This window comes from Octopus bimaculoides, chromosome 13, assembly GCF_046866305.1.
Source record: "Octopus bimaculoides isolate indiv1 chromosome 13, ASM4686630v1, whole genome shotgun sequence".
In the NCBI taxonomy this organism is placed as follows: Eukaryota; Metazoa; Mollusca; class Cephalopoda; order Octopoda; family Octopodidae; genus Octopus; species Octopus bimaculoides.
This window is the reverse complement of record NC_142940.1, coordinates 25,830,663-25,858,162: the sequence shown is the minus strand read 5'-3', so window position 1 is coordinate 25,858,162 and position 27,500 is coordinate 25,830,663. Positions and strand designations below refer to the sequence as shown.

At 35.2% G+C, this 27,500-nt stretch overlaps 1 protein-coding gene across 4 annotated transcripts in view; it reads left to right on the top strand.

Annotated features, from left to right (window-relative positions):
• LOC106871923 (uncharacterized) overlaps nt 1-27,500 on the top strand; it is a 423,018-nt gene that overhangs the window by 313,856 nt on the left and 81,662 nt on the right. For all 4 annotated transcript variants that reach the window (XM_089361578.1, XM_089361580.1, XM_089361579.1 and 1 more), the window contains 4 exons: nt 2,288-2,410; nt 3,452-3,571; nt 11,084-11,272; nt 14,187-14,309. In XM_089361578.1, coding sequence (XP_089217704.1) covers nt 2,288-2,410; nt 3,452-3,571; nt 11,084-11,272; nt 14,187-14,309 — 555 coding nt within the window. The remainder of the gene's footprint in view (nt 1-2,287; nt 2,411-3,451; nt 3,572-11,083; nt 11,273-14,186; nt 14,310-27,500) is intronic.

The following is a 27,500-nucleotide window of genomic DNA, read 5'->3' as shown; positions in this document are numbered from 1 at the left end:
CTTTATTTAAGGCAGTGAATTGGCAGTATCATTAGCACACCACTGAGACCAACTTTGCCCTTCATCCTTCCAGGGTTGATAAAATAAGTACCAGTTTAATAATGTGGTTGATGTAATTGATTTACAACTACTTCCCAAATTACTGGCCTTGTGCCAAAATTTGAAACCATTGTTTAGTTTCCTCACCTTTACTTTGACTAATGCTCACTTAAAAAATCCCTTAGTCTTCAAATTGTCCTGTAGAGCTTCACTTTTATGATTTAATGTTGAACTATCAACATTATGTCCCTCCTAATCCTACTGTGATATTTTTAGGTTCATCAACAATGTATCAAACTTTCCCCAAAATTTTAATGGATGATCCTTCAAATTGCTTTAGTTTCAGATCACATTTTCTGCAAGTGTCAACTTGTGTTTTAGCATTAAAACTATTGAATTTTAATTTATCCTTGAAGTATTTTTATGTCAATTTCTTTAAAAAAAACCTTGCAGAATCTTCATTTTCAATTTCTTCACCAATTTTTTTTGTGTAGGAGGAGGTGGGGAATATTTTTTCCTCCTCTTTTAAAACAAATTTTACCAAGTGCAGTACATTTTTATGGAGTATATTGAATATATCTATGAAAGTTATATATTATATTTAGAATCAGATTTATATCTATTTCTATTAACATGTGACACAATGTGCATGTATGTATGCTTGTGTGCATGTGTGCATGCATGCATTTCAATCATCTGAAATTTAGAAATCATTTCAAGCTACTGATTGAATTTAATGCTTACATTAAAATTTGGATCACCTGACTGAATATATTCTAAGGAGTTCGAATAATGTTCACATGATTGCATTCTCTTTATGAATTTCATATGAATCATACCATCTTCTTCGCAGAGTCTTTTAGTTCAAATTTTATCAAATTTACAAACATGAACTGACTCATCACATAATCTTTGAGAAAACACTTTGTAGATTCAGTCAGATTTTGATGTTGTGATAAGAATCTGAACCTTTCATCAATTTATCAATTTCTTTTAAGGACAAACTGATGATAGTATCACAGATTTTATATTTCTAGATTTCATTGTTTCAAGTTTCACAGCTTTCACTATTCTTAAACTTTTCATGCCACTATCATCATACTTGCTTTAAATATAAACAAATCTGTCATTTGTGTTTTTTTCTTATTTTCTGTTATTATTATTATTATTATTATTATTATTATTATTATTATTATTATTATTATCATCATTATTATTATTATTATTATTATTATTATTATTATTATTATTATTATTATTATTATTATTATTATTATTATTATTAGTAGTAGTAGTAGTAGTGTTCGGCAGTAAAGGTGGTGAGCTGACAGAATTGTTAACATGCTGGACAAAATGATCAGTGATATGTCATCTGCTTTTATGTTCTGAGTTCAAATACCACCAAAGTCTGCCTTTAATTTTTTTGTGGTTGATAAATAAGTACCAGTTGAGTCTTGCAGACAATGTAATCAACTAGACCTCCTCTCCTAAAGTTTCAGGTCTTGTGCCTATAGCAGAAAGAATTATTAGAATTCAGAAGAAATTTTGCTCATAGAGCTAAGCTTCTGTTATATTTGGGTTAGCAATTGAAAGTTTGTTGTTATTGTCATCTATATTACTAAGCTCATTCATTGTCTAGTGTTTATCCAAATCCAGTTACAGTCACATGTAGTCCATCCTTTTGTTCATACTTTTATCCAATTGAATACTCAAAATATTTTGGTTACCTGGTAGTGATAGCCACTTTAAATAGTCACCTGATATCTGCAAACATGCAAAATGCTTGTAATAAAATTAGTATGGCAATGATATCACAGTATTTTATTACAGAAAAGCATACCTTAAATTTCAAATTATCCCAAAACGTTGTGTAATGCATGAAGAATACACACGCATCCACATATATATATGTGTTTGTGAGTATATTAATACTTGTGTGTTCTTTATTTAGTTAATGTTCTCTATTTGTAGGCATATAAAAATAGACACACACAGATGCACACACACACATATACACATACATGCACATGCACACACATGTTCACACACACACACACTCACATATGCACACAAAATCATTTTTATATATATATATACATATATATATATGTATGTATGCATGTATGTATGCATATATGCATGTATGCATGTATGTATGTGCATATGTATGTATGTGCATATGTATATATATATATATATATATATATATATATATATAATATGTATGAAGTACATGTATAATTTCCAGATATTGACCAATGCCAGGAAAATAATGGAAACTGTGAACAAAACTGTCACAACACGAATGGAAGTTATGTCTGTAGCTGTAATGCTGGCTTTACACTGCACCCTGATAACCATTCTTGTTCAGGTGAGTGAACACCTACATTCTTTCAAATTATTGTATTGAATTTAGTTTGGTAAAAAGGTATTTGTTATAGAAGAATAACTAACATTATTGTATGAATTCAGACTCCATTGATTTTATTTTCATTTATATTTTCTATAATTTTTTTCTTTAAATTTGCACTTGTTGCAAATTTGGCTATTTGCAAATGAAATAATGAAGCAATTGTTTTTTATTCTCTATTGCTGGTTGTTTTATTCTATTGCTCTTAACAAATGGAGTTCTGGGAGTTGTATAAATTTCAGATAAGGAAGTCTGAGAGTGGGAATGTTTTAATGTAGTTCCATTTAATTACTTTAGCATTTATAAGCAACTGCCAGAATGTTAGGGCACATTGTTACTACAAATCTCTTCTAGTGAAAGCACATCCCTAATGTAGCTAGAACCACATCGCCCAGTGACTGCCCCAGAAGATACTTCAGCCCTGAACAATTATTGATTCTCCACAAAGCTCAGGTTAGGCCTGTAATGGAGTATTGTTTGCACGTATAGTATGGTACTGCCACTACACATACAAATGCTGACTGCATCCAGAAAAGGAGTACCAAACTGACTGACTAAGTCATTTGCAGAACCAATACAAGCTCTGGCTCACAATTATGCTCTTATATCTTCTCTTTCTCTTCCTTTTCTGTAGCTGTTATATAATGGCCTCTACTCTTCAGAGCTGGCTAGACCATTGCCAGCTCCACTCAAATATTCCTGTCCCACTCACTTTTCCACTCATCTTGTGCCCTTGCATTAGGCTCTGCATTAATCAATGTGTCTAGTCATGCCTACTCATTACATCATCCCTCTGGAAATTCTTCATGTCTTTCCTGCTGGCATGACATTGGTTTAGGAGGGCCTGTAAGACCATGGGGTACACTGCCCCTTTCTTTACACCTAGTAAGTAAAGAAAAAATACCATTGATGATGATATATATAAGTTCTTATAAATCACCTGTTTGTCTCTTCAATGTAATATTAATGTGAGCTGTATAACTGTCTTGTATACTTTTCTAGATATCAATGAATGTCACCAAAACAACCAATGTGAACATTTGTGCTTTAACACTGTGGGCAGTTACCGTTGCATATGTAATTCAGGTTTCACTTTGGATATGGACAAACATTCTTGTGTTGGTAAGTAAATATTAAAACTTTAGTGTAGTTTTCTTACCTATTTTTTCTATCATTTTCTCTACTCATAGATTATGTTGTCACTTGTTGTGTGCAGCATTTTCTACAATATTTAGTAAAACAGTAAAAATCCAAGGGAACCAGTGATGATCTGTGTTAACAAATAATAATTGAAAACATTTAAACAGTGAATGTTACAGGCAGAACCTGGCATTTAGTGCAGTAGATTAAATGTAAATATCCAGCATAATAATTTTGATTCCAACTAAAAATCATTTCACTTTACTTAGGTTTCTAATGTTATTGAGAAATGCTTGAATATAGCAGTCTCGTGTAGTACCTTTACAGGTTTGTGACCTTGTGGATATTGTTGTTGTTTTTGTTGTTGTTTTTATCGAGTTGCTGGCCTTGTGCCAAAATTTGAAACCATTATTATTATTAGTTGTAGTAGTAAAAGCAACAGCAACAACAACAATAACAATAATAATAATAATAACAATAATAATAATAGAACCTGAGTATCTAGGAGTATGTGAAGGAGATGGGATTAAACATCACTAATGAGAGAAAGGATAAGAAAAGTGCTATTGGACAGTGAGAGTTATTCTGAAGTCTGAGTTGAGGCCCTAAACATGCTGGCCATGTCTGCAATCACATACAGCTTTGATGTTATAAACTGATCTATCTCTGAATGCAACAAAGTTGATGTCAAAATCTGAAAGCCGATGACAGTGCTTCATATGCATCACTCAAAAGCAGGGATAGACCAAATAAACCCTTGAAGAAAAGAAGGCAGTCTCAACTCTCATTGAAAATTGCAAATGTGGGTATTTCTGTCTATCTGTAACACGCAAACAGTTGGATGTTAAAGCTGGTTCTGAAACATAAAGACACCAAAAAGTTGCACTAAGTGACAAAAAATGGAAGAATATGCTTTTGAGAAATGCAGCTAGAAGAACCAGTACTCGAAGAAAATGTATCCCCAACAGACATGACAAAACAAATTTTAAAAATATAGCCAAACAAATCAGCCTTCAATACACTTAGAAGAAATTAGAACAAAAGCCACTGTATGGCAAATATTTGAGTAGAGCCAGTGACCCTGACGTAAACCAAACCCTTATCCCTCTGTGATTTACATACTCTCACTTAAATCAGAAACTGAGGGATAAATCATTGTTGCCCAGGATCAGAGCCTTCCAATTCGGAATTACCAGTGTAATGTTCTGAGGCTGGAAAGCAATCCCTTGTGCTGCATATATGGAGAACATTCAGAAACTGTTGACCACATAATCTCTAGATGCAGCTGACTACCACTTTTAAAGTACAAGTTGAGACATGACAGGGCAGCTCAGGACATACATTGGTCAATATGCTTACAAGCAACCTCCCTCTCAAAGAGAATTGGTGGGAACCCAAATCAATTCAAGTTGTGCAGAATGTTGAGGTTACCATCCTTTGGAATTTCAGTGCTCGAACTGATCAGGAAATACAGACTAACCAACCAGATATCACCATGAAAAATCATGTTAACAAGACTTATCTTTTGGTTAATGCTACAGCCCTAGCTGATAAAAACATATCTGAAAACTTTTGAGAAGTTGAGGAAATATAAGGATCTAGAGATTGAAATTAGAATAATATAGCATTACAAAGTAACAACATTAGCCATTGTTATTGAGACACTTGGAATGAAATCAAAAGGAGCAAACAAATATGCAAACCAAGTCTCTGGCAGCTCCAAAATAAGTGAATTGCAAAAGATCATACTTATTTACACTTCACATATTCTACATAAATTCCTACCCTTGTAAATGCAACCTTACAAATTCAGTGTGTTCTCCCCCACCCCCACCCCCGCATAGACATCAGCTTTTTTCAGTTGCATAACACTTCACTTGTTAACATTTTTAGATACAAAATCTTGTTGCCCTTTGACATCTCTGGTTGACACTTGGTTGCAACGTGTATAAATTAAAGCAAAGCCAAAGCATAATAATAATAATAATAATAATAAAAATTCAATGACGTGAATATCAGTATATATATATATATATATATATATATATATATATATATATATATATATATATATATATATTATTGTTTTCCCTACCAGTAATTAGAAATAGAACAGGTTGAATTACTTCTTCTCAAGGGCAAGATCAGCGCTCCCCAGTGGTCGCTGGTAGTAGTAAACACATTTGACCTCTGTTGACCAAAAGGGTGCGAAGATTGTTTTGTCTCTATGGCTGACCTCCTCACCAACTGCCAAATCTATTTATAGACCTGGAGAATTGGATCTATTCACCAAACTGCTATTTCCCCACCCCCATTTCTTTCAACAACCACATATTTATGATTATCTCAAGTACAAGACAAAAGTTGAAAATGAAGAACATTTAACAAAATCTTTTAATAATGAATGGAAATAGTAATAATGATAATAACAGTGGTAGTGGTGGTGAGGGTGAAAATGATAAAAATAAAAATAATGATAATATGCTGCAGCTGCTAATACTACAAATACTACAACTACTACTATTCTGATAGCACAGGAATCTGAGGCCCAAATAATAATACCAGTGATATCAGGGATGATAATAGTAATAATAATGAAAGGAGTGGGTGGAGTCTCCCCAAGTCTCCCCATGTCCTGATTAATGATACATCTAGTGATGGTGTCACAATAAAAACACTGTTAACGGCGCAACCTGATAATCGCTACCTCATATGAGTGACAATGATAAAACAAAATATAGATATGGGACACTCCACCCAAAAAGTGATACAGACAGACTCTATGTACCAAGAAAAAGATGGGGAAGAGGACTTATTGGATGCAAACACAGCATTAGAGCAGAAGAAAACATAGCATGGTATGTAAAAAATGCCACAGAACTGCTATTATTAGAAGTAAGAAGGTCAGGCTTGTGTATGATGAAAGATTGCAAAGATAAAGCACTGTACAAGCAATTGAAAACGATTGAAACTGAAAATAGATGGGTAAAGAAAAGAATGCATGAACAATTTCATAGGGATATTGGATCATAGATATAGCATTCCCAGCTGACAACAAGGTATGAGATAAGGAAAAAAGAAAAGTCGATAGGTGTGACAAGTTAGCTTGGGAGGTAAAGCAGTTGTGGTCAATGAAAAAGGTGGTAGTAGTGGTATCAATAATTGACAGAGCTCTGAACTGAGTAAAAATCTTGAGAAGTACATGGAACAAATAGGGGCTGCAATAAGGGTGGAGCACTTGCAGAAAACAGCACTGCTTAAGAACTGCTCGAATACTCCGGCAGGTGCTCGAAAAATAAGAGGTGTAGCCTAAGCTCACTGGTAGTGAACAGCTGACACCGTAGTACATCTCCAGCATTAGAAGCTGTGCAAAGGCAATGATAATAATAATAATAATTATTATAATAATAATAATCCTTTCTATTATAGGCACAAGGCCTGAAATTTGGGGGAGGGGAATAGTTGATTACATTGACTCCAGTACCCAGCTATTACTTATTTTATCGAACCTGAAAGGATGAAAGGCAAAGTCAACCTCAGTGGAATTTGAACTCAGAATGTGAAGATAGATAAAATACTTCTAACTATTTTGCCCAGCATGCTAACGATTCTGCCAGCTCACCGCCTTATAATAATTATTATTAATAATACTAGTACTACTACTACTAATAATAATAATAATGGTTTCAAATTTTGGCACAAGACCAGCAAGATCGGGGGAGGGGATAAGTTGATTGTATCAACCTCAATGTTCAGCTGGAACTGATTTTATTGACTCTAAGATGATGAAAAGTAAAGACAGTGGAATTTGAACTCAGAATGCAAAGACAGACAAAATGCTGCTATGCGTTTATCCAGTGTGCTAACAATTCTACCAGCTCATCACCTTATCTGTTTCTAGTATTGGACATAAATTTCCATCCTCAGAATCTGGGCTGATGGTGGTCTGGAAACTGGAGTTTGTGGTTCTTCTTGTCATTGCAATTGATCTTTCTTTCCTTCATTCTTTCTTCCTCTTTTGGTAAGTCTTTCCAGTTCCTCCAGGCACTTGGCACTGAGATTATTTTTACTGTGACCCATGAACAACTAACTAGGCTTTCTGCACTTTATCATTAATCTCATGCCCTCTATCTTGGACCCTTCTACAGGGCACAGTTCCTGTATGGCTCAGTGGCCTTCAGGGCTTGTTAAGACTTGAAAGTTCCATTGTAATGCCTCTTGACCACATCATTTTTTTAAAGCCTACTTTTAGTGATTTCCCATACGGCGATATCTCTTATCATCACATTTGTATTTCTCATTTATTGGAGCACAAATCTATACAGATGTTGGACTGGCAGCATCATTAGAGAATCAAGCAAAATGCTTGCCTATTTGATTATGTGTCTTTATGTTCTGAGTTTAAATTCAACTTTAATTTTATCCTGAGTTTGTAAAATAAAGTACACCAATCGAGTGCTAGGGTCAAGTTAATCCTATAAAATATCCAAACTGTGAAAGGAATTATAATAGAGTACGATATTTTTTCTTTTGGTGTATTTTGTAATAAGAGATTCATTTTGTTTTCAACAGTAACATAATCACCTATAATACTCATGTTCCACTGGCTTTGATAGTTATCTTATACTAACAGTGTTCTTGCTTGTCATTACAGTCACAGTTTCTGCAAAATAGTGAAAATGAAAATGTAGAAATTGTATTTTTGCACTCATCCTACATCAAATCAATGATGTGTTATTAAACATTTTTTTCCACTAGTTGCTTATAATTTCAGTCTTTTGTATTTCCAAGAAACTTTAATATTGCTTAGCTACAAACTTGACATATTAATATAATATAAGACATTAGAAAATGCTGTCTTCTAGCAAAAATTTATTTCTAGGTGATCATACTTTCTGTTTAAAAGGACATATGTTAGCATTGATTAAAAAAATCTGGAAGTTTTATATAGTCACCTTGAATTGTAAGTGGAGTTACTTTTAAATTTGCACAAATTCTGTTTGTGATGATTTACCATTTATAAGAAGAATTTCATACTTTCATTTGTTTTCAAGAGTTATCCTATAGGTATAGAAGATACAAATCATTATGAACATGACAATAAAGCTCTTTGAGACTTCTCTTTGAAGAATCAATAAACAATCTCCAATAGTTTGCTTTCTATGGGATTCTAATTTGTTTAATTAGGTGTATAATATTTTTCTTTTCACAGTATGTGAAAAAATTCCATAAATTCTTTCTCTTTATAATGGTTCAATGCAAATGTTTTTTGGTGTGTTTTGCAAGCAGATGTTTCATTTAACCTTGATTGTGGAGACATATATTAGAAATATCATGCAACGACATTAAAATACATAGATAGATATCATATAGTAAATAGTGGATATATTATTGTTATTTAAATTGAGAAATGGTACATAAAAATTTGATCTATTATGTGTGGATATGTTTGTGTGTGTGTGTGTGTGTGTGTGTGTGTGTGTGTGTGTGTGTGTGTGTGTGTGTGTGTGTGTGTGTGTGTGTGTGTGTGCATGCGCACATACACACGCACACACACATATTATGAGAATTTAAGTCTAGATGAGAATGAATAGCAATTTCAAAATCAGCAAGTCAAAACACATTTAATTCCATAATTTAAAAAAATTTATTCATGCCATTGTTATCGGCTTTTGTTTCTATAGATGATAACCATAATCTTTGAAGATGACTGTTAGTATGTCACAGTTGAATATCTTTGGTATAATGACATTGCTGTTTACATACACAAATACATTCCTACATACATACACACATAATCATACACTCACTCAAATATATATATATATATATATACATAAACACATAATCATACACATATACAAACCTGTAAACACACTCATAGATAAATACACATACATATATGTAAATTTTCTTTATTTATACAGGTTTATTGTTATGTATGGTTTTTCTAGATAATTGCTGGTATCGATCACAATAAGGATCAAATCTGAATATGTCATATGTAATTATTCTTCATCCATGTTCCCCCTGGAGTAGCTACAAGAAAAATGTGGGTTACTTGGAAATCGGATACTATAACTGTAACTTAATGATTCAGTAAAATAGAGAACGACAGGATCAGTACCATACTTTAAAAAAATAAGTACTGGGGTTGATTTGATTAAGTAAAGCCCTTCAATGGTGGTGCTCCTGCGTGGATGCAGCTCAATGTCTGGAACCAATACAAGAATAATATATAGTAATATTTAGAATTGGCTATCGAAGATTTAAGTCAACTCAGGTGAAGGAAACTGAGTAGACAGAAACTGTTTAGAAACCCGTTAGGTAGACTGCATTTGTAATTCAAAATTCCAGCTTTGTCACACTCTGCCACAGGATTAAATTAAGGATACACATGGTTATGGAATATTCAGCCACTTATAATTAAAGAGTCAGTAATTCATTTGATCAAACTACTGAATACTTATTGTCAAAACTAATGGAGATTCCATTACTATTGTATAAGGTATATGTTGTAGTTAGAATGTACTGTTTAAGTTGTGCTGCTGAGCTGAGAGTGTTAGAATGTACCCAAGCAGACTATTATTGGCATGATATACTGTATTTAATGGTGTCAGCACTGGAATGGTTTATGTATTTTTCCAGATTTCTTTCTTCTTACCATTCTTAGTATTCTAGTATTGATGTTGATTTTCTTTTCATCTCTCACTTCTTGTGTATTTTAGTTTCAAGATTCTTGCATTTTTAGTTTCTCCATTTCTTTCACCATTACTCTAATGTCTTCAACTCTGTCGAACAAGGCTAGATGTGGCTCCTATCTAATTCAAACATACTGTCACCCAAACTCTTACATTTGCACAGCACAAAGCTCTATATCAAACATTACATACTCCATTCTAATGAATCACTGCTTCAATATGAAACATTCTTCCATTCTAAGAATTATTGTCAAGCACTGCCAATTTCTAGCTCTCCAAACAACAAAATTGCATGCTTGAGAATGTAGGATGAATCCACACCAGATTAGACTTTGCATGTTAAATAAGAAAACACTACATCTCCTACAACATACTTTCATTGTTACACTTCACTGCACACAGCCACAATACAGTGTACAGCATGGCCCAAAACTAGACCAATGTAAGCAATCTCTTATGGAATGATTCTAAATATTCACTCCTGTGCTATATTCTCAAGCTGAGTTGGCTAGGGATATTCAACAATAGCAAAACACACTTTAATCTCTATATAAATCACTTTAGTTGCACTAAGCTCTTTTTATCATTCCTATCCAAGAGGAACTTCAAAAAGACTGGGAAATGTTTCTCAACTATAAATATATCTAAAAAAGAATATTAACCTTTGCATTGTTTACTTATATCATTTTCTTTGAAAAATATTGATCTTTATGTCTTTTAATCCAGATACATCAGATATATGTCTGAAATTTTGTGTATAGTTGATTTTATTTATTTATTTTTTGCCAAACAGGATATTGTGATATGTTTGAACTCCCTGAAAATACATTTGTGAAAAACTCAGGTTGCCCACTGAATCAGAAAATAAAAATTGGCTCCAAATGTCAAGTTCAGTGCCATAAAGGTTATCGGTTGAGTGGCTCGTCAACTTATAAATGTTTAAAAAATGGTTTCTGGTCAAAGAATAACGTCACATGCATAGGTAAGTCAATTTCATTTTGTTAAAATTTGATATTTTACTAAGGCTTCTCCTGCTACAGTTGTGATGGTGTTTACTACTACTAACAGTTTTATGGAATGATACTTTTGTAAAATAATGGAGTGAGGTACAGAGATATTGATATTTTAATCTATTTAGTGTAATGTGATCTCTAGTACAATTTGGTGGTCTAATGAAATATTGAGGTGAGATATAGTCTGGTGTTGTGCAATATGTAAGATAGTGTTGGTAGTAGTGTAGTTATATGGTCTGGTTTGGTATAATAAAATGCACTAGTGTAACCTATTGTATTTTTGTACTAGTGTAACATACTGTACTTTTATAGTCAAGTAGTTCTTTGATGTAAAGTGTGATGCAATGTATTGTACTATGTAGCTTCAATATTTAAATGTCTTAAGTAAATATCAACTACTGACTTAATTTTTAAAATTTATTTTGATACTTATTTGAATTATATCATTAGTGTGGCATGAATTTGTCCATGTGATGCCACATGAAGGTGAGAACATTAACACACAGATGGTTGTTATGGTAACAACAAAAGCTGACAGACAATGTTTGTCTGCTCTATATGTGGGGGTCAGCTGTTAGCAATTGATAGCAAAACCAGGTGAAATGTTAGGTCAAACATATCAGTATCTGAACATTTAAACTGTTTCAACTAACATTTACAATTAAACAGACTGCCATAAGTGCAAACTTTCCCATCATTTATTACCATTTATCATTCCATTTTGGGTTGACTTTGTAGTCATGTAGATATCAAGTCTTGGGACCAGGATTAAAGATGTAAGAATCATCACCGAAAGATTTGTCAATAATTAAAATGACAAAGAAGTCAGCAAGCTGGCAGAATGGTTAGCATGCCGGACAAAATGCTTAGTGACATTTTATCCATCTCCACATTCTGAGTTCAAATTCTGCTGAGGTTGACTTTGCCTTTCATCCTTTTGTGATCGATAAAACAAGTACCAGTTGAGTACTGGGGATGATGTAATCGACTTAACCTCTCCTCCATACTTGCTGGCTTTGTGCCAAACATTGAAACCAATAATTTAAGTGACAAAGACAGAAGTTGAATTGCTTAGTGAAGTTAGCAGGGAGATAGATCTCAGATATCCCTTACCTTTTACTTGTTTCAGTCATTTGACTGTGGCCATGTTGGGGCACTGCCTTAAAGGGTTTTAGTCAAACAAATCAACCCTAGGACATTATTTTTTTGAAACCTAGTACTTATGCTATCAGTCTCTATTGCTGAACAGCTAAGTTACAGGGATGTTAACACACCAACACCAGTTGTCGAGTGGTGGTGGGGGACAAACACAAACATAAAGATATACACACATAAATGTATACATACATATACGATGGGCTTCTTTCAGTTTCCGTCTACCAAATCCATTCACAAGGCTTTGGTCAGTCTGAGTCTATAGTAGAAGACACTTGCCCAAGGTGCCATGCAGTGGAACTGAACCCGAAACCATCTGCTAAACATTTTTGCTCCCACATTGAATGCTCTTCAATTATCCTAGTTTTACACCTTATTCAGTCATGGCTGCTTTAGCTTTTCTAATAACTTTCTGCATTGGTTCTGCATTATTCTTTACACATCAGACTACACCATTGCTCTAACTGCATTTTTTACAACAAACTAATCTTATCCCTATTCTAGTATTGGGCATATAAATCCTATTAACATTACTTCCATTGGCTAATCCATATATGGACATTGCTATCAAAATCAATCTTCCTTTTCTGCTTAATCCATTTTGGTATCTTTTTCTTATACTGTAACTGAGATATATGAACTATGTGTTGATAACTGAAGTTTTATTTTTATAGGAATTGCTGTAAAAAAATACCTACAGATATCCATGGCATAAAATTTTCATAGTTTAGTTGGGGTTAAAAATAACTGTTGTAATAAACAAAGAAATTTTTATTAGTTACTGATATGAACAATTACTATCTTAATGATTAATTCTCATCCTGAATTGCAAAAGAATATTATCTTGAAATGTTTATTAAATATAGAATCCTAGTGCCCAAATTTCTATTTGTTTTTAGGCAGATGTATACCTGTGTATTTATTTTCCTTAGTCATTCCATTAAATCATTACAACACTAAGTGTTCATTCATGAAGCACTAATATCTGTATAGTTGTTTAAAAAATGTACACTTATGGTTAGACTATGTTTTACTGATGAAGACTAATAAGACCAAAACATGTCTGGAGTTATCACTGTGCTGCTAAAGATCAGACTTATTCATTACAACATTCCATATTTTAGTAAATCTAATTAAAATTTCTTAACTCACTACATCGAGTAGCATCCACATTCTTATTTCAATATTCTGCTTACACTTTATTTCTAATTTAAGCCTTCTAATATTAGAAGGCTTCTGTTATCCTTCCCAGTATATCTAGCTCAGTTAGATTTATGCATTTACATGCTTCTGTATTTACTTGTTTTACAATTTTCTTATCAGGTAATCATACTCCATTTCTTGTCTCTGTATTTTTTTCCAATAGTGACTGCGTCAGTAATCAAATTATGCTGTCTGATATCAGATAAAGATATTTGCATCTCTTACTGAGATCTTACCATTGACAATAAGATCTTGTTTCAGTTTTTGGATATTGAGGAAATAAAAAAAAATTATTTTTTAAACTATAGTAAAAGAAAAATTAAGTAAATTTAGAATGTAACATTTTCATAAATGCATGGCAGCATTTCTTACTGACAAAATATGGATCATAGTTTTGTGCAAAGAGTAAAGGATATAAAATGATACAGCATTGTACATGCATGTGTTTCTTTGTGTATGTTTTTATGTCTCTTCTCAGCACTATCTTGCTAATTATTTATGATATTGTCTTCTATTGTATTTTAGATATTGATGAATGTAAAAAGAAGAATGGTAAATGTGACCATAAGTGTGTCAATACATTAGGCAGTTACTTTTGTAAATGTAATGATGGCTACAATCTTCACCCAAAGGGACATTCTTGCATAGGTAAGTAAATTGTTACACCCAGTGCCTGTCTGTATGTTCTGATATTATTTTCCATTAAAAGTAATATTGCATATGAAATGTTCGCTATTACACTTGAATTTGATTATAATCCGACACTTTCATTATGCAATAATCAGACAGCCATCTTTTACTCTTTTCAACATGATTGCTTTATTACTCTTATTCAGGGACCATTTCAGCTTTGATCACTTTTCGCATATAAAGACTGCTGCACTGATGGAAACTATGACAGTGTTTAAACACACACATGCGCACATACACACACACACACACAAACACATACACACACACAAGCACACACATACTTACACATACACAAGCAGAATATGCACGACATTCACACACACACACACACACAGACATACACACAACATACATATATATGTAGTTAATGTACAAATATATTTCTGACAGTATAGTCTTTTAATAAATGTCTTAATGTATTGGTGTGTATATGTCCATATGTACATACACACACACACACAAATACATATATGATAGGTTGAGCAGTTTGCTTCACAGTCACAAAGTTTGGGGTTCAGACTGACCAATACTTTGTAAGTGAATTTGTCAGACAGAAACTCTACAAAATTCACTGTACATGTGTGTGTGTGTGTGTGAGAGAGAGAGAGAGAGAGAGAGAGAGAGAGAGAGAGAGTGTGTGTGAGAGCATTTGTGTTAGTATGAATGTTTATATTCTGAAGTTGTATAAATATAATTGATTTCCAGTCATTTCCCTGTCAAAAGATGTGTGAAAACTCCGTACCTTCAAAGGGAAGCAGTATGAATATTTCCTTCTTTGAAAACACATAAGGGTTAGCAACAGGTAGAGCATTTGACTGTAAAACAATACTAGAACAGCATGTCTTTCATTTCATTGAACCCATGGTACAAATGAATGAATATATATATATATATATATATATATATATATATATATATATATATATATATATATATAGAGAGAGAGAGAGAGAGAGAGAGAGAGAGGGAGGGAGAGAAAGAGAGAGATTCAGATGAATATGGTACTTAAGTTGAAGCACCAGAATTTAGTACAGTATTATCCATACAATTTCAAAATAAGGTGATTAAAATCAAAATAAACAACAAGGATATCCAGAGGTAATGCAGTACGATCGTTTCATGCAACTCCATTTAATTGAACAATGCAATCATTACATCAATTTAAATGCAGAGCAATCCTCAGCTGCATAAAGACAGAATTTAATAAACTAGTCTATAAATTAAAACTGACCCCATAAAACGGTGACAAGCAAAATCTCTAACAAGTCTTTCTTCCTGATACCTTAGTAGCTTCTAAGCTGAAGTGAAGACAGCATGTTCTTTTTCTATCTCCTTAGCTTCTTGGAGATTTTTGGTAAAATTATACTAATGTGTCCATCTGTTTAAATTTAATTAAATTCTGTCTTTATGCAGCTAAGGATTGCTCTGCATTTAAATTGATGTAATGATTACCTCTGGATATCCTTGTTGCTTATTTTGATTATATATATATATATATATATTAGTAAAAACAATAATCAGATGTCTGGAAGGTTGTATATTTACAGATTTTTATTCATATGTCACATGTTTTATAAATTAGCAGTTTCACCTAGTCTTGTAGGTTTATCAAATTTTGATATAAAAAATTTGATAAACCTACAAGACTAGGTGAAAGCGCTAATTTATAAAACATGTGACATATGAATAAAAATCTGTAAATATACAACCATCCAGACATCTGAGTACCTGATTATTATTTTTTCTAGTATACAATTCCTGTACATCACCTCCAAACCCTCCAATATTTATATTTATATATATATATATATATATATATATATATATATATATATATACACACACATACATATATTGGATTCTCTTGTTGTGAACTACAAATGAAGATTCATTAAAATAATGTAGTAATCATATTTTGTGGATACACATGTGTCTCTTGAGGCCTGCTGGTGGCTTGAAAACATTTTTGCAAATGGGACAAAATGAAGACTCAGTTTATTTGAGTGCTTCTGGATCATTTATTGTGTGTTTTCTTGTGTCGACAGCAGGGCCTGCTTTGCTCTGTGCCACAAAATCACACTGATAGGTAAGGTTTTCATTTAGAGGAGCTGCATGCCAGCATGCTGGAGATGACATTTCTTGAATTTCTGAACTGAAAAAAAGCAGGACTGCCATTGGGTCCTACATTCTGATGCTTTGTTTCCTCAAGAAAAAGGGGAATGTTACATTGCTTCAGATTGTCTTTTAGTTTGTCTTTGAAGTACAGGAGTATGAATATATACATATATATATATATATATATATATATATAATGTGTATGTATGGATGTCTGTATACATATATATATATATATATATATATATATATATATATATATATATAATGTGTATGTATGGATGTGTGTATACATATATATATATATATATATATATATATATATATATATATATATATATATAAAATAGAAATAGGTTTCAAAGAGAAAAATAAACTACACGTGGTAGATATATGGGGAAAGTAAGAAGAAAAAAAGTGAAAATGCACATTGGATATAAAAAAATAAAGGCTTTTTTATGAAAAGTAACAATAAATATATACAATTAGAAGAACTGAGGTAGAATTAAGAGGAATAAAAGTCATTATTTTGAACTGTTAAAGGGATTCAAAGTCATACCAGTTTTGTCAATTGCTACTCACTGGCTTTGAATGCACACCGATTACCAAACAGTGTTGGGTCTAGAAGGGAGGTAAGTAGTTCTGGGAGTAGTGCAATTAGGGTAGATGTAATACTGTAATATGAATGGTGTATGGAATGTATTGGAATTAGTGGAATTAATGGTAAGGTTAGTAGTGTTCTATATTATGTTATGTGTTCATGGAGTTGTGGATGATATTTATCAATGAAAGTTGCTTCTATATTCATTCTTTGCTGAACTAAGGTGTTCTGTGAACATTGATAGAAGGGGAAAATTTGGAAGTTAGGATTAAGGTTCCTAGCACACCTTTCTATGTGTCCACTGACCTGTAACTGTCTGTATTGTGAGTAGCGGATTTGTTCTTTGTGCAGAGTTGTTCTTTGACGGAGTGACATTCCTGTTTGGCCAATTTAATGATTACTGCACCCTAAGCAGTAAATGGCATAGATTAGGTTTTCGAGGCACAGGTGAAATTTGATTTTATCTTAAATATTTCACCTTGTTTAAAGTGGAACTCTGTACCCTCCAAAAGGTGGGAGCATGTTCTACAATTAGGGCAACCGCATCTTTTCACTTTTGGTTCCATTGTTAATAGATATAGTCTTGTATTGGTTTGTATTTTTTTCAATGATTTTGGTTGCATTTTGCTTTTGATGATTTTGTGTGAGCCTAAAATTTTGTTCATTGTTTTATCTCCTTTGAGGATGGGCAGATTTTGGATGATAATGTTGAAGGCCTCATTGTTTCTAGGGTTGTGTGTGGAGATGTATGGGAGTATTTTTAAGTCTGGTGTAGTATTTCGGTTGACTTCCCTTAATGTTCGTATGTCTATTTCCTTTGCTTGTTTAATCCCATCATTTATTAATGATGTTGGGTAATGTCTTTTGATTAGTATTGATCTGAGTTCAAGGAGTCTTCGTTCACAAGTATTGGGGTCTGAAACTATGGTACAGATTCTTTTCGCTAGATTATAAGTTATATTAATTTTCATATTTGGGGTGGCATGAGTTGAATAATAGGTATTTTTTTTGAATCTGTGGGTTTATAGAAGATGTCTGTTTCTATGTGGTTATTTACTATTTTAATTAGGATGTCAAGAAAAGGGAGTTGTTTATTGCTGTGTTCTATGGTGAATTGTATGTTGCTATTGATATTGTTGAGCATTATTTTGAAATTGAGGAGTTTGTTCATGCTATCTTTCCAAAGTATAAAGTAATCATCTGAGTACCTCTTCCAGTTCTCCTTTAAATAGCAATGAAATGAGGTGTCATATTTTTGTAGTGATGATTGATATATTTTAAGCTCTAGGTAACCCATTACAAGGTTTGCAATCACTGGGGCAGCTCCACATTTTTGTCGATAGTAAACTGTATCGAACATGAAATAGTTGTTCAGTAGGATTAATTTCAGTGCTGCAATTATGAATCTGTAGTTGATGCATCCTGGGATTTCTTCTGGGTATTTTTCTAGCTAGAAGGTGATTGCTTCTATTGGTGTACAAGTTCACCACATCGAATGATACTAGCAGGGTTCTTTCATTTATTGTCTTCGGGAGATGGTTAAGCATGTCTAAGTCACCCCTGATGAAGCTTTTCACATATTTCAGAAATGGTTTGAGTAAGATGTCGAGGAAATTGCTAAAATGGTGGGTTTCACAAGCAGGGCCAGCAATGATGGGCCTTAGTTTAAGATCAGTAGGGGAAGGAACATTAATGCATAGGCTTGGAGAATCTTTGCAAGCTTTATAAATATTTGAATTTTTGTGTATTTTAGGTAATCCGTAAAAAAGACTTAGTCTGTATTTAAAATTGAATAAATAGTCAATTTCTTTTTTAGTGAGGCTCTTTCTATATATTTGAAGCAAAGAGGATAAGATTTTAAGTGTCTTCTGTGGGTTGTATTGTACTATCATCTCATAGTAAATATTGCTTTCCAACATGGAGAGTATTAAATTTTTATAGTACTCCGTGTCCATCGCCACTACCACACTTCCTTTATCGGCTTCTTTAATGGTGAGGTTTATATCAATTTTTAACTTGGTTAGATTTTTTCATTCATTTGTGTTAAGGTTAGATTTAATTCGTTGTTTTTGTAGGGTATTGAAAGAAAAATTGGTAATGTGTTCACAAAAATCATCAAATGCTTTATTTCTACCTTTTGTATTCGCTTTTGTTTTTTACTATTGAGTCATTTTCGCTTCTGTGAGGCACAATTTTTGGCAAAAATCCATAGCGTTATCCTTGATTTCCATCGGGTTCAATCTGTAAGGGGTTGGTGTAAACTTTAAACCTCTTGCTAGAATTTTAGTTTGTGTAGTACTTAAGATTTTTTTGGTAAGTTGAATATTTTCAGTTGTTCTTGTACATTTTGTTTCATTTCACATCTCTGTTTCTCTGATTTAGGTCTAAAAATGGTTGTAGTAGGTCGATTGTTGTGGGAAGTCTATATTGTATTTGGTTTAGTGAGGAGAAAATGGGTGTTAAGCGTGTCTGTGGTAGTATGTTTGTGGTAGAATCACTGTAGTGGACTAAATTATGGATGTACTGAGGGTTTGGGTTAAATTTGTTTTTAATTTTGTAATGTGAGTGGAGGGAGAAGTTATGTTGTCTAGTTAGGTTGTGTCTAGTTGAATGCATGAAATATTCATGTTGAGGGTTAAGTCTTGGAGGTAAGTTTTTCCATTGTTTGTGAGATGATGGGGGTAGATTGGTAGGTAGTGGTTCTAAAAGTTTAGGTTAGTCTGGAGATTTGGATGGGTCTTTTGATTTATATGTAGGGGGCCTTGAAAATTATGTCCAGATTTTCTATTATGAACGGAATTCTTATTTGTTGTTTGGAAGTTATTTTTGGGTAGCAGTGAGATTAGCTCAGTGGAGTTGTGTCCCCTAGATTGTCTGTGGTTTGAGTTAGATAAATGTGAGGTCCTTTCTGCATGGGTTTTTGGTTTCTTTTTCTTCAGGAAGGGGTTATCCGATATATTTTCTATGTTGAACTATGTCCCATAGTTTAGAAAAAAATTAGCTTGTCATTCCCAGCGTTGTAGGGAATTGGTTTCTTCAGTTTCACATGTTGTTTTCTATAGTTTCGAAACATTCTCCAAGAGTTGACCATCTGAATGTTTCCTTAATTCAGTATATATTTCCTCATCTATGTTTTTAAATTTTTGTTCATTGCTTAATGCTCTAAGTTTAAGGAGTTTGATTTCCGTCTTCATTTTTTCCAATGCTAGTTTCTCCTTTAATTGTCTTTGTTGGTCCTGCTCGTTTGGTATTAGTTTAATTTGAAATTTACGAGGTAAGATTATTGGAGTTGAATTTAACCAGCGTTTATAAATTTCTGCTTTGTAGGTGCTTTAATCATATTCCAGAAATTTTCTGGCATTAAATTTCTCATTCCAGGTATGGGTGTGCATTTACGTGCCACTGGCACGGGTGCTAATTTGTGTGACACCGGTATCTGCCATAGCTGCAATTTTCCTCGGCTTGATGGGTTTTCTCAAGCATGACATAATGCCGAAGGTCTTGGTCATTGCCTCTGTGAGACTTGGAAGGAATTCAGCCACTTTGCCTCCATGAGAGACAATGCTCAAAAGGAATTCAGCCACTTTGCCTCCATGAGGCCCAATGTTCAAAAGTTGATTCTTTGTGTGCCACCAGCACGGTTGCACTTGGCTTGACAGGCCCTCTCAAGCATAGCACACCGCCAAGGGTCTCGGTTACTAGTCATTGCTTCAGTGAGGCTCAAAGTTCAATGATCATTCTTCACTACCTCATCCCATGTCTTTCTGGATCTTCCTCTACCTCTACCACAGATTCCCTCTACAGTTAGAGATCAGCACTTCTTTACACAGCTGTCCTCGTCTATATGCATCACATGACCATACCAGTGCAGTCGTCTCTCTTGCACGCCATATCTGATTCCCCTTATGCCTAACTTTTCTCTCAAGATTCTTACACCGTGTTCAACGTGCACACTGACTTTGCACATCCAGCGAAGCATACTGGTTTCATTTCTCTCAAGCCTATGCATGTCTTCAGCTGTTATAGCCCATGTTTCACTGCCATGCAGCATAGCTGTTCACACACAGGCATCAAACAATCTGCCTTTCGCTTTGAGAGGGAGGCTTTTTGTTGCCAGCCGGGGTAGGAGATCTCTGAACTTTGCCCAGCCTAATCTTAGTCTCACAGCTACGCTCTTGGAACATCCACCTCCACTACTGACCTGGTCACCTAGTTACTGGAAGCTATCTACTACGTCTAGCTTGCACCCCTGACAGTTGATGGAGTGTATTTTCTGCACATTTTCAGCATTTACTGTACCTGTGCACCTTCCACATACAAAAGTTACTTTCCTTGTGAACCTTCTGTTGATGTTGCTGCACCTTTTGTGTGTCCAAAGCTTACACTAGATACATCTTATGGGGGTTTACCTACACCTTTTCCACAGATTCAGCAGGGCCATCTACCTGCCTTCCTATTTACTATGACTTTGGTTTTTGCTAGGTTAACTCTAAAACCACTTGATTCTAGACCTTGTTTCCATACCTAGAACTTCTTCTCTATATGTATATGTGTGTGTATATGTTTGTGTCCTTGTTTGTCCCCCAACATCGCTTGACACCTGATGCTGGTGCGATTACATTCCCGTAACTTAGCAGTTCAACATAAGAGACTGATAGAATAAGTACTAGGCTTCCAAAGAAAAAGTCCTGAGGCCAATTTGCTCGACTGGTGGTGCTCCAGCATGGCTAAGTCAAATGACTGAAACAAGTAAAAGAATATATATATATATTCTTTTATTCTTTTACTTGTTTCAGTCATTTGACTGCAGCCACGCTGGAGCACTGCCTTTAGATGAGCAACTCAACCCCAGGACTTCTTTGTAAGCCTAGAACTTATTCTATCAGTCTCTTTTGCTGAACCTGTATATATATATATATATATATATATATATATATACACACACATGTATATATCTAGGTATATATATATATATATATATATATATATATATGCATATATCATCATCATCATCATATATAATTAATAAAAAGGAAACAGAAAAAAAGGGACAACAAGAAAAAAAACGACAGTGAGTGTATGTGGTACATGCAAAGTATTAATAAGACATTCAGAGAGGGAAAGAAAAGGTGTTTTATGTTTCCAGAAAAGCTCTTCATCAGAAACAGGAGACAGAGGAAAGTCCAAGAGAAAAGGAAGACAGAGGGAAAAAAATCACCAACAGTCCACGTGTAGTTACATTTTGGAACATGTATATATTTATGTATATGCATATGTGTATATATATATATATATATATATATATATATATATATATAAATAGGTGTGTGTGTGTGTGTGTGTGTGTGTGTGTGTGTCTGTGTGTCTGTGTGTATGGGTATGTAAATTTATATAAATAAGGATAAGATCTTTATTTAAAATACCGATCTTATCAGGTGGTCAGCATGGGAATAAAAACCTCAAAGGTACACTAAAACCTTGACTCTAAAACCACATTAAATGTTGTTTAAAGTCAAGGTTTGACTGCTATTTCAAGCATGGTGGTATCTCTTAGATACCCTAAATTATAATATATATATATATACACACACACTCATATATATATGGTGGGATAGAAGAATGGTTAGTGAGAGCTGTGCGAGCCATGTACATGGGATAGAAGAATGGTTAGTGAGAGCTGTGCGAGCCATGTACATGGGATAGAAGAATGGTTAGTGAGAGCTGTGCGAGCCATGTACAGAGATGCTGCCAGTAAGGTGAGGGTTGGAAATGAGTACAGCAATGAATTCCGGGTAGAGGTAGGGGTCCACCAAGGTTCCGTCCTCAGCCCCCTATTATTTACCATAGTCCTCCAGGCAATCACAGAGGAGTTCAAGACAGGTTGCCCCTGGGAGCTCCTCTATGCTGATGACCTTGCCCTAATTGCGGAGTCACTATCAGAACTAGAGGAGAAGTTTCAGGTGTGGAAGCAAGGTCTAGAATTGAAGGGCCTTAGAGTCAACCTAGCTAAAACCAAAATCCTAATAAGTAGGAAGGTAGATAAAACACAAACCCCTTCAGGTAGATGGCCCTGCTCAGTATGTAGAAAAGGAGTAGGTAGTAACTCTATAAGATGTACCCGGTGCAAGCTATGGACGCATAAGAGGAGCAGCAACATCAAAGGCAGGTTAACTAGCAAGTTAGTTTTTGTTTGTGACAGATCTTCAGGTGCAATAAAGACTGCAAACAAACAGGAAACAACTTCTATCTCATTCCAGGGTGAAAAACTAGAGGTAGTCGATAGCTTCCGCTATCTGGGCGACCAAGTTAGTAGTGGGGGTGGGTGCGCTGAAAGTGTAGCTGCTAGAATAAGAATAGCCTGGGCAAAGTTTAGAGAGCTCTTACCCCTGCTGGCGACAAAGGGACTCTCACTCAGAGTAAAAGGCAGACTGTATGACGCATGCGTACGAACAACCATGCTACATGGCAGTGAAACATGGGCTGTAACTGCTGAGGACATACGTAAGCTCGCAAGGAATGAAGCCAGTATGCTCCGTTGGATGTGTAATGTCAATGTGAATACCCGTCAGAGTGTAAGTATCTTGAGAGAAAAGCTGAACATTAGAAGCATCAGTTGTGGCGTGCAAGAGAGACGATTGCGCTGGTATGGACATGTGGTGAGAATGGAGGAGGATAGCTGCGTGAAAAAGTGCCACACCCTAACAGTTGAGGGAACCCGTGGAAGAGGTAGGCCCAGGAAGACCTGGGCTGAGGTGGTGAGGCAAGACCTTCGTACATTGGGCCTCACCGAGGCGATGACTACGGACCGAGACCTTTGGAAATGGGCTGTGCGTGAGAAGACCCGGCAAGCCAAGTAAGATCGTTGCCAGTGCCCCTGGACTGGTTCTTGTGCGGTTGGCACATGAGATGCACCATTTTGAGCGTGGCCGTTGCCAGTACCGCCTGACTGGCTCCTGTAGGATTTCCGAGCGAGATCGTTGCCAGTGCCCCTGGACTGGCTTGTGCGGGTGGCACATAAAAGACACCATTTCGAGCGTGGCCGTTTTCGTGCGGGTGACACGTAAAAGCACCCACTACACTCTCTGAGTGGTTGGTGTTAGGAAGGGCATCCAGCTGTAGAAACTCTGCCAAATCAGACTGGAGCCTGGTGTTGCCATCCGGTTTCACCAGTCCTCAGTCAAATCGTCCAACCCATGCTAGCATGGAAAGCGGACGTTAAACGATGATGATGATGATATATATATACACACATATATATATATATATACACACACACACACACACACATATATATATATATATACACACACACACATATATATATATGCATATATATATGTATATGTATGTACATATATATATGCATATGATGATGGCTGTTCACTCGTGACCAAGGAAGACCATTGCCGACCTTTAGGAACATTGTGCGCTCTAGGACTAACTTATATTTTGCATTTGCAGCTCCGTTAGTGGCTCTTGACAAGGATACACGACTGCAAACATTGCAGATTAAGCTTTCCCCATTCACTATATGAGCCATGCGCTTTCGCACAGCTCACTTAAGTTCTTCATGCTGGATACGTGCTCTCTCAAAAGTGTCAATCCCCTCCTTAACTTGCTTCCTCCATCCGTGGTGATGACAATCATTGTACTCCCAGTCAGTGTCCTGCATATCACAGGCCTTTAATGAGGACTTGACACAGTCCTTAAAATGCAGCCTTGGTTTCTGCTGGAGTCTCCTTCCATTCACAAGTTCTCCATATAGCATCTGCTTAGGAATCCTGCTATCCTTCATTCTAATAAGGTGTCCAGTCCAACATAACCGGTGTTTGTGCACCATCGCCTCAATACTCAAGATATCAGCTGTCCTCAGGATCTGTGTGTCTGGAATTTTTGAGGTCCAGCCAACATTGAGAATGTGCCTGAGACATCTCTGATGAAAGCATTCAAGGACCCTTACCTGACGTTTGTACAGAGTCCATGTCTCACATGAGTAGAGGAGCGATGTCAGTACACATGCATGGTACACATGCATGGGACCAGACATGAGACTGAAGAGACCGTAAGGAATTAGTTGCTCTCTGCAACCTGGAAGATATTTCCTCATCCAGAGAGCAAGAACGGCTGAGTGTGCTGCCCAAGTAGACAAACTTGTCTACTACCTTCAGAATTGTTCCTTCAACCAAGATAGCTGGTTTCACATATGGATTTCCTGGTGCAGGCTGGAACATTACAACAGTCTTGACCATGCTAATGCTAAGTCCAAATGCCTTGCAAGAAGCAGAAATGCAATTCATGAGTATTTACATGTCATCCATTGTATGAGTGACTAAGTCACAGTCATCTGCATAAAGGAGGTCATGAATAAATGACTGGAGAACCTTTGAATTGGCAGCAAATTGGCGAAGATTAAAGAGGTGGCCAGAAGATCGATATCTGACATATATTCCCAGAGAGCTAACCTTAGCAAAAGCATGAGTAAAAGCAGCAGCAAAGTACAAAGAAAAGAGAGTTGGGGCAAGGATGTCACCCTCCTTGACACCATTCTCTAGAGGAATGGGTCCCACCATGCCACCACCAACATTGACCCAAGCCTCCATCCCATCATGAAATAATTTAATTATAGATGCAAAGTGATCCGGACATCTAAGTTTGCCAAGTATTTTCCATAGAAAGGCCCTATTTACAGTATCAAAGGCCTTTGTTAAATCAATGAATATCTGCACAAGATCCATATTCTGCTCATGGCACTTCTCCTGCATCTGTCTTGCTGTGAAAATCATATCCATTGTCCCTCTAACAGATCAGAAGCCACATTGAGAAGTTAATATCAATTTAAACCAGTGGCCTAGCATATTTAAAAAATCCAAAGATTAAGAAAATTATATTACATATATATAAAGAGGAATGACCACCAGGTGGATTCCTAAATATACTAGAAGACCTCAAATAGTCTAACCACGTTCTGGTGTTTGCCAAAATTTCTTGAGAACAATTTTCTTCGTGGTTAGACCATCTGGGGTCTTCTTCTAGTATATTAGGAATCCACCTAGTGGTCATTCCTCTTTATATAGATGTCATATAATTTTCTTAGTCTTTAGATTTTTTAAATATGCTAGGCCACCGGTTTAAATTGATATTAATTCAATCAATATTAATTTCTACCCTCATTATTTAATTTATACATACATACATACATACAAACATACATACATACATATATATATATATATTTAATCGAAGGAAGCAGAAGCACTTTTACACGCACATATACACCCAATGAAACTTATGCTTACCAAATTCACTCACAAGGCTTTTGCAGACTCAAAACTATAGTAGAAGATACTTGCACAAGGTGCTGCACTGTGGGACTGACCCCAAAACCATGTGATTGAGAGGCAAATGCCTTATCTACACAGCCATGCCTACACCTATATACACATATATAACAGACAGACAGATGGACCGATGGACAAACGTTCATCCAGCTGTGTGAGAACTGACCATTGGGCGACCCATTTGCACACTAAATTTGAAGTTGTACTGTTAAGTTTCCTTGCGGAAGCCCCTCTATACATGTATTATATGGTTCTCACAAACCATTCTTCTACTCCTAGTTCCCTCAGCAACCACCAGATCACAGAGAAGAGGGCCCTATTAAAGGTTTTCTCAAGCATAATGAATGTTACATATAGCAATTTACTTTTAATTAAATACCTTTCTTGAAGTTGTCTCACTAAGAAGAGAGCATCAGTAGTTTTACCTGGCACAAAATAAAACTGCATATTATCTTGTCTAACTCTCTTCCTAATTAATTAAACTGTAATTCTTTCCATAGCTTTCATCACCTGGTCCAGGAATATGATACTTCTGTAATTATCTCTCTAAGCATCGCCTTTACCTTTGTAACATTGACGATGATGCTGGTATGCTAGCCACTGGGCATAACCCCTTCATGTTTAAGCTGTTCAGCTATATGGGTAACTAATCCTTATTTTATTCCACCAAATATTTTCAGCAACTTATCTGGCAATATTTCCTGGTGGAGTAGGAGTTTTCTTGCCTTTGTAATTTTACTTGTTTTACCAATCGTACTATTGTTTACTCATATGGCTGGTTCATCTACTGGGTCCTCGCTAGGGAGACACTCTTTCTACCTTGCATTTTCTCAGCATTCCATGTCTTTTTCCCCCAGGATTTGTAAGTGTGTTATTATCCATTCACACACACTTATATCACCTCTGTTCCCTCTGCCTTGCAATCCAGAACACTTCATGCTGCAGATCCACATGCTGAAGAACCTTGACAAACATCTTACTTTCCATATCACCCCATGTTAAATACACTTGTCACTTAGCTTCTCTTCTAATTATATATTAGTTTTCCTCTACCTGCTTTCTTCTAGTCATTCCAGCCTCTCTCTTCACTTT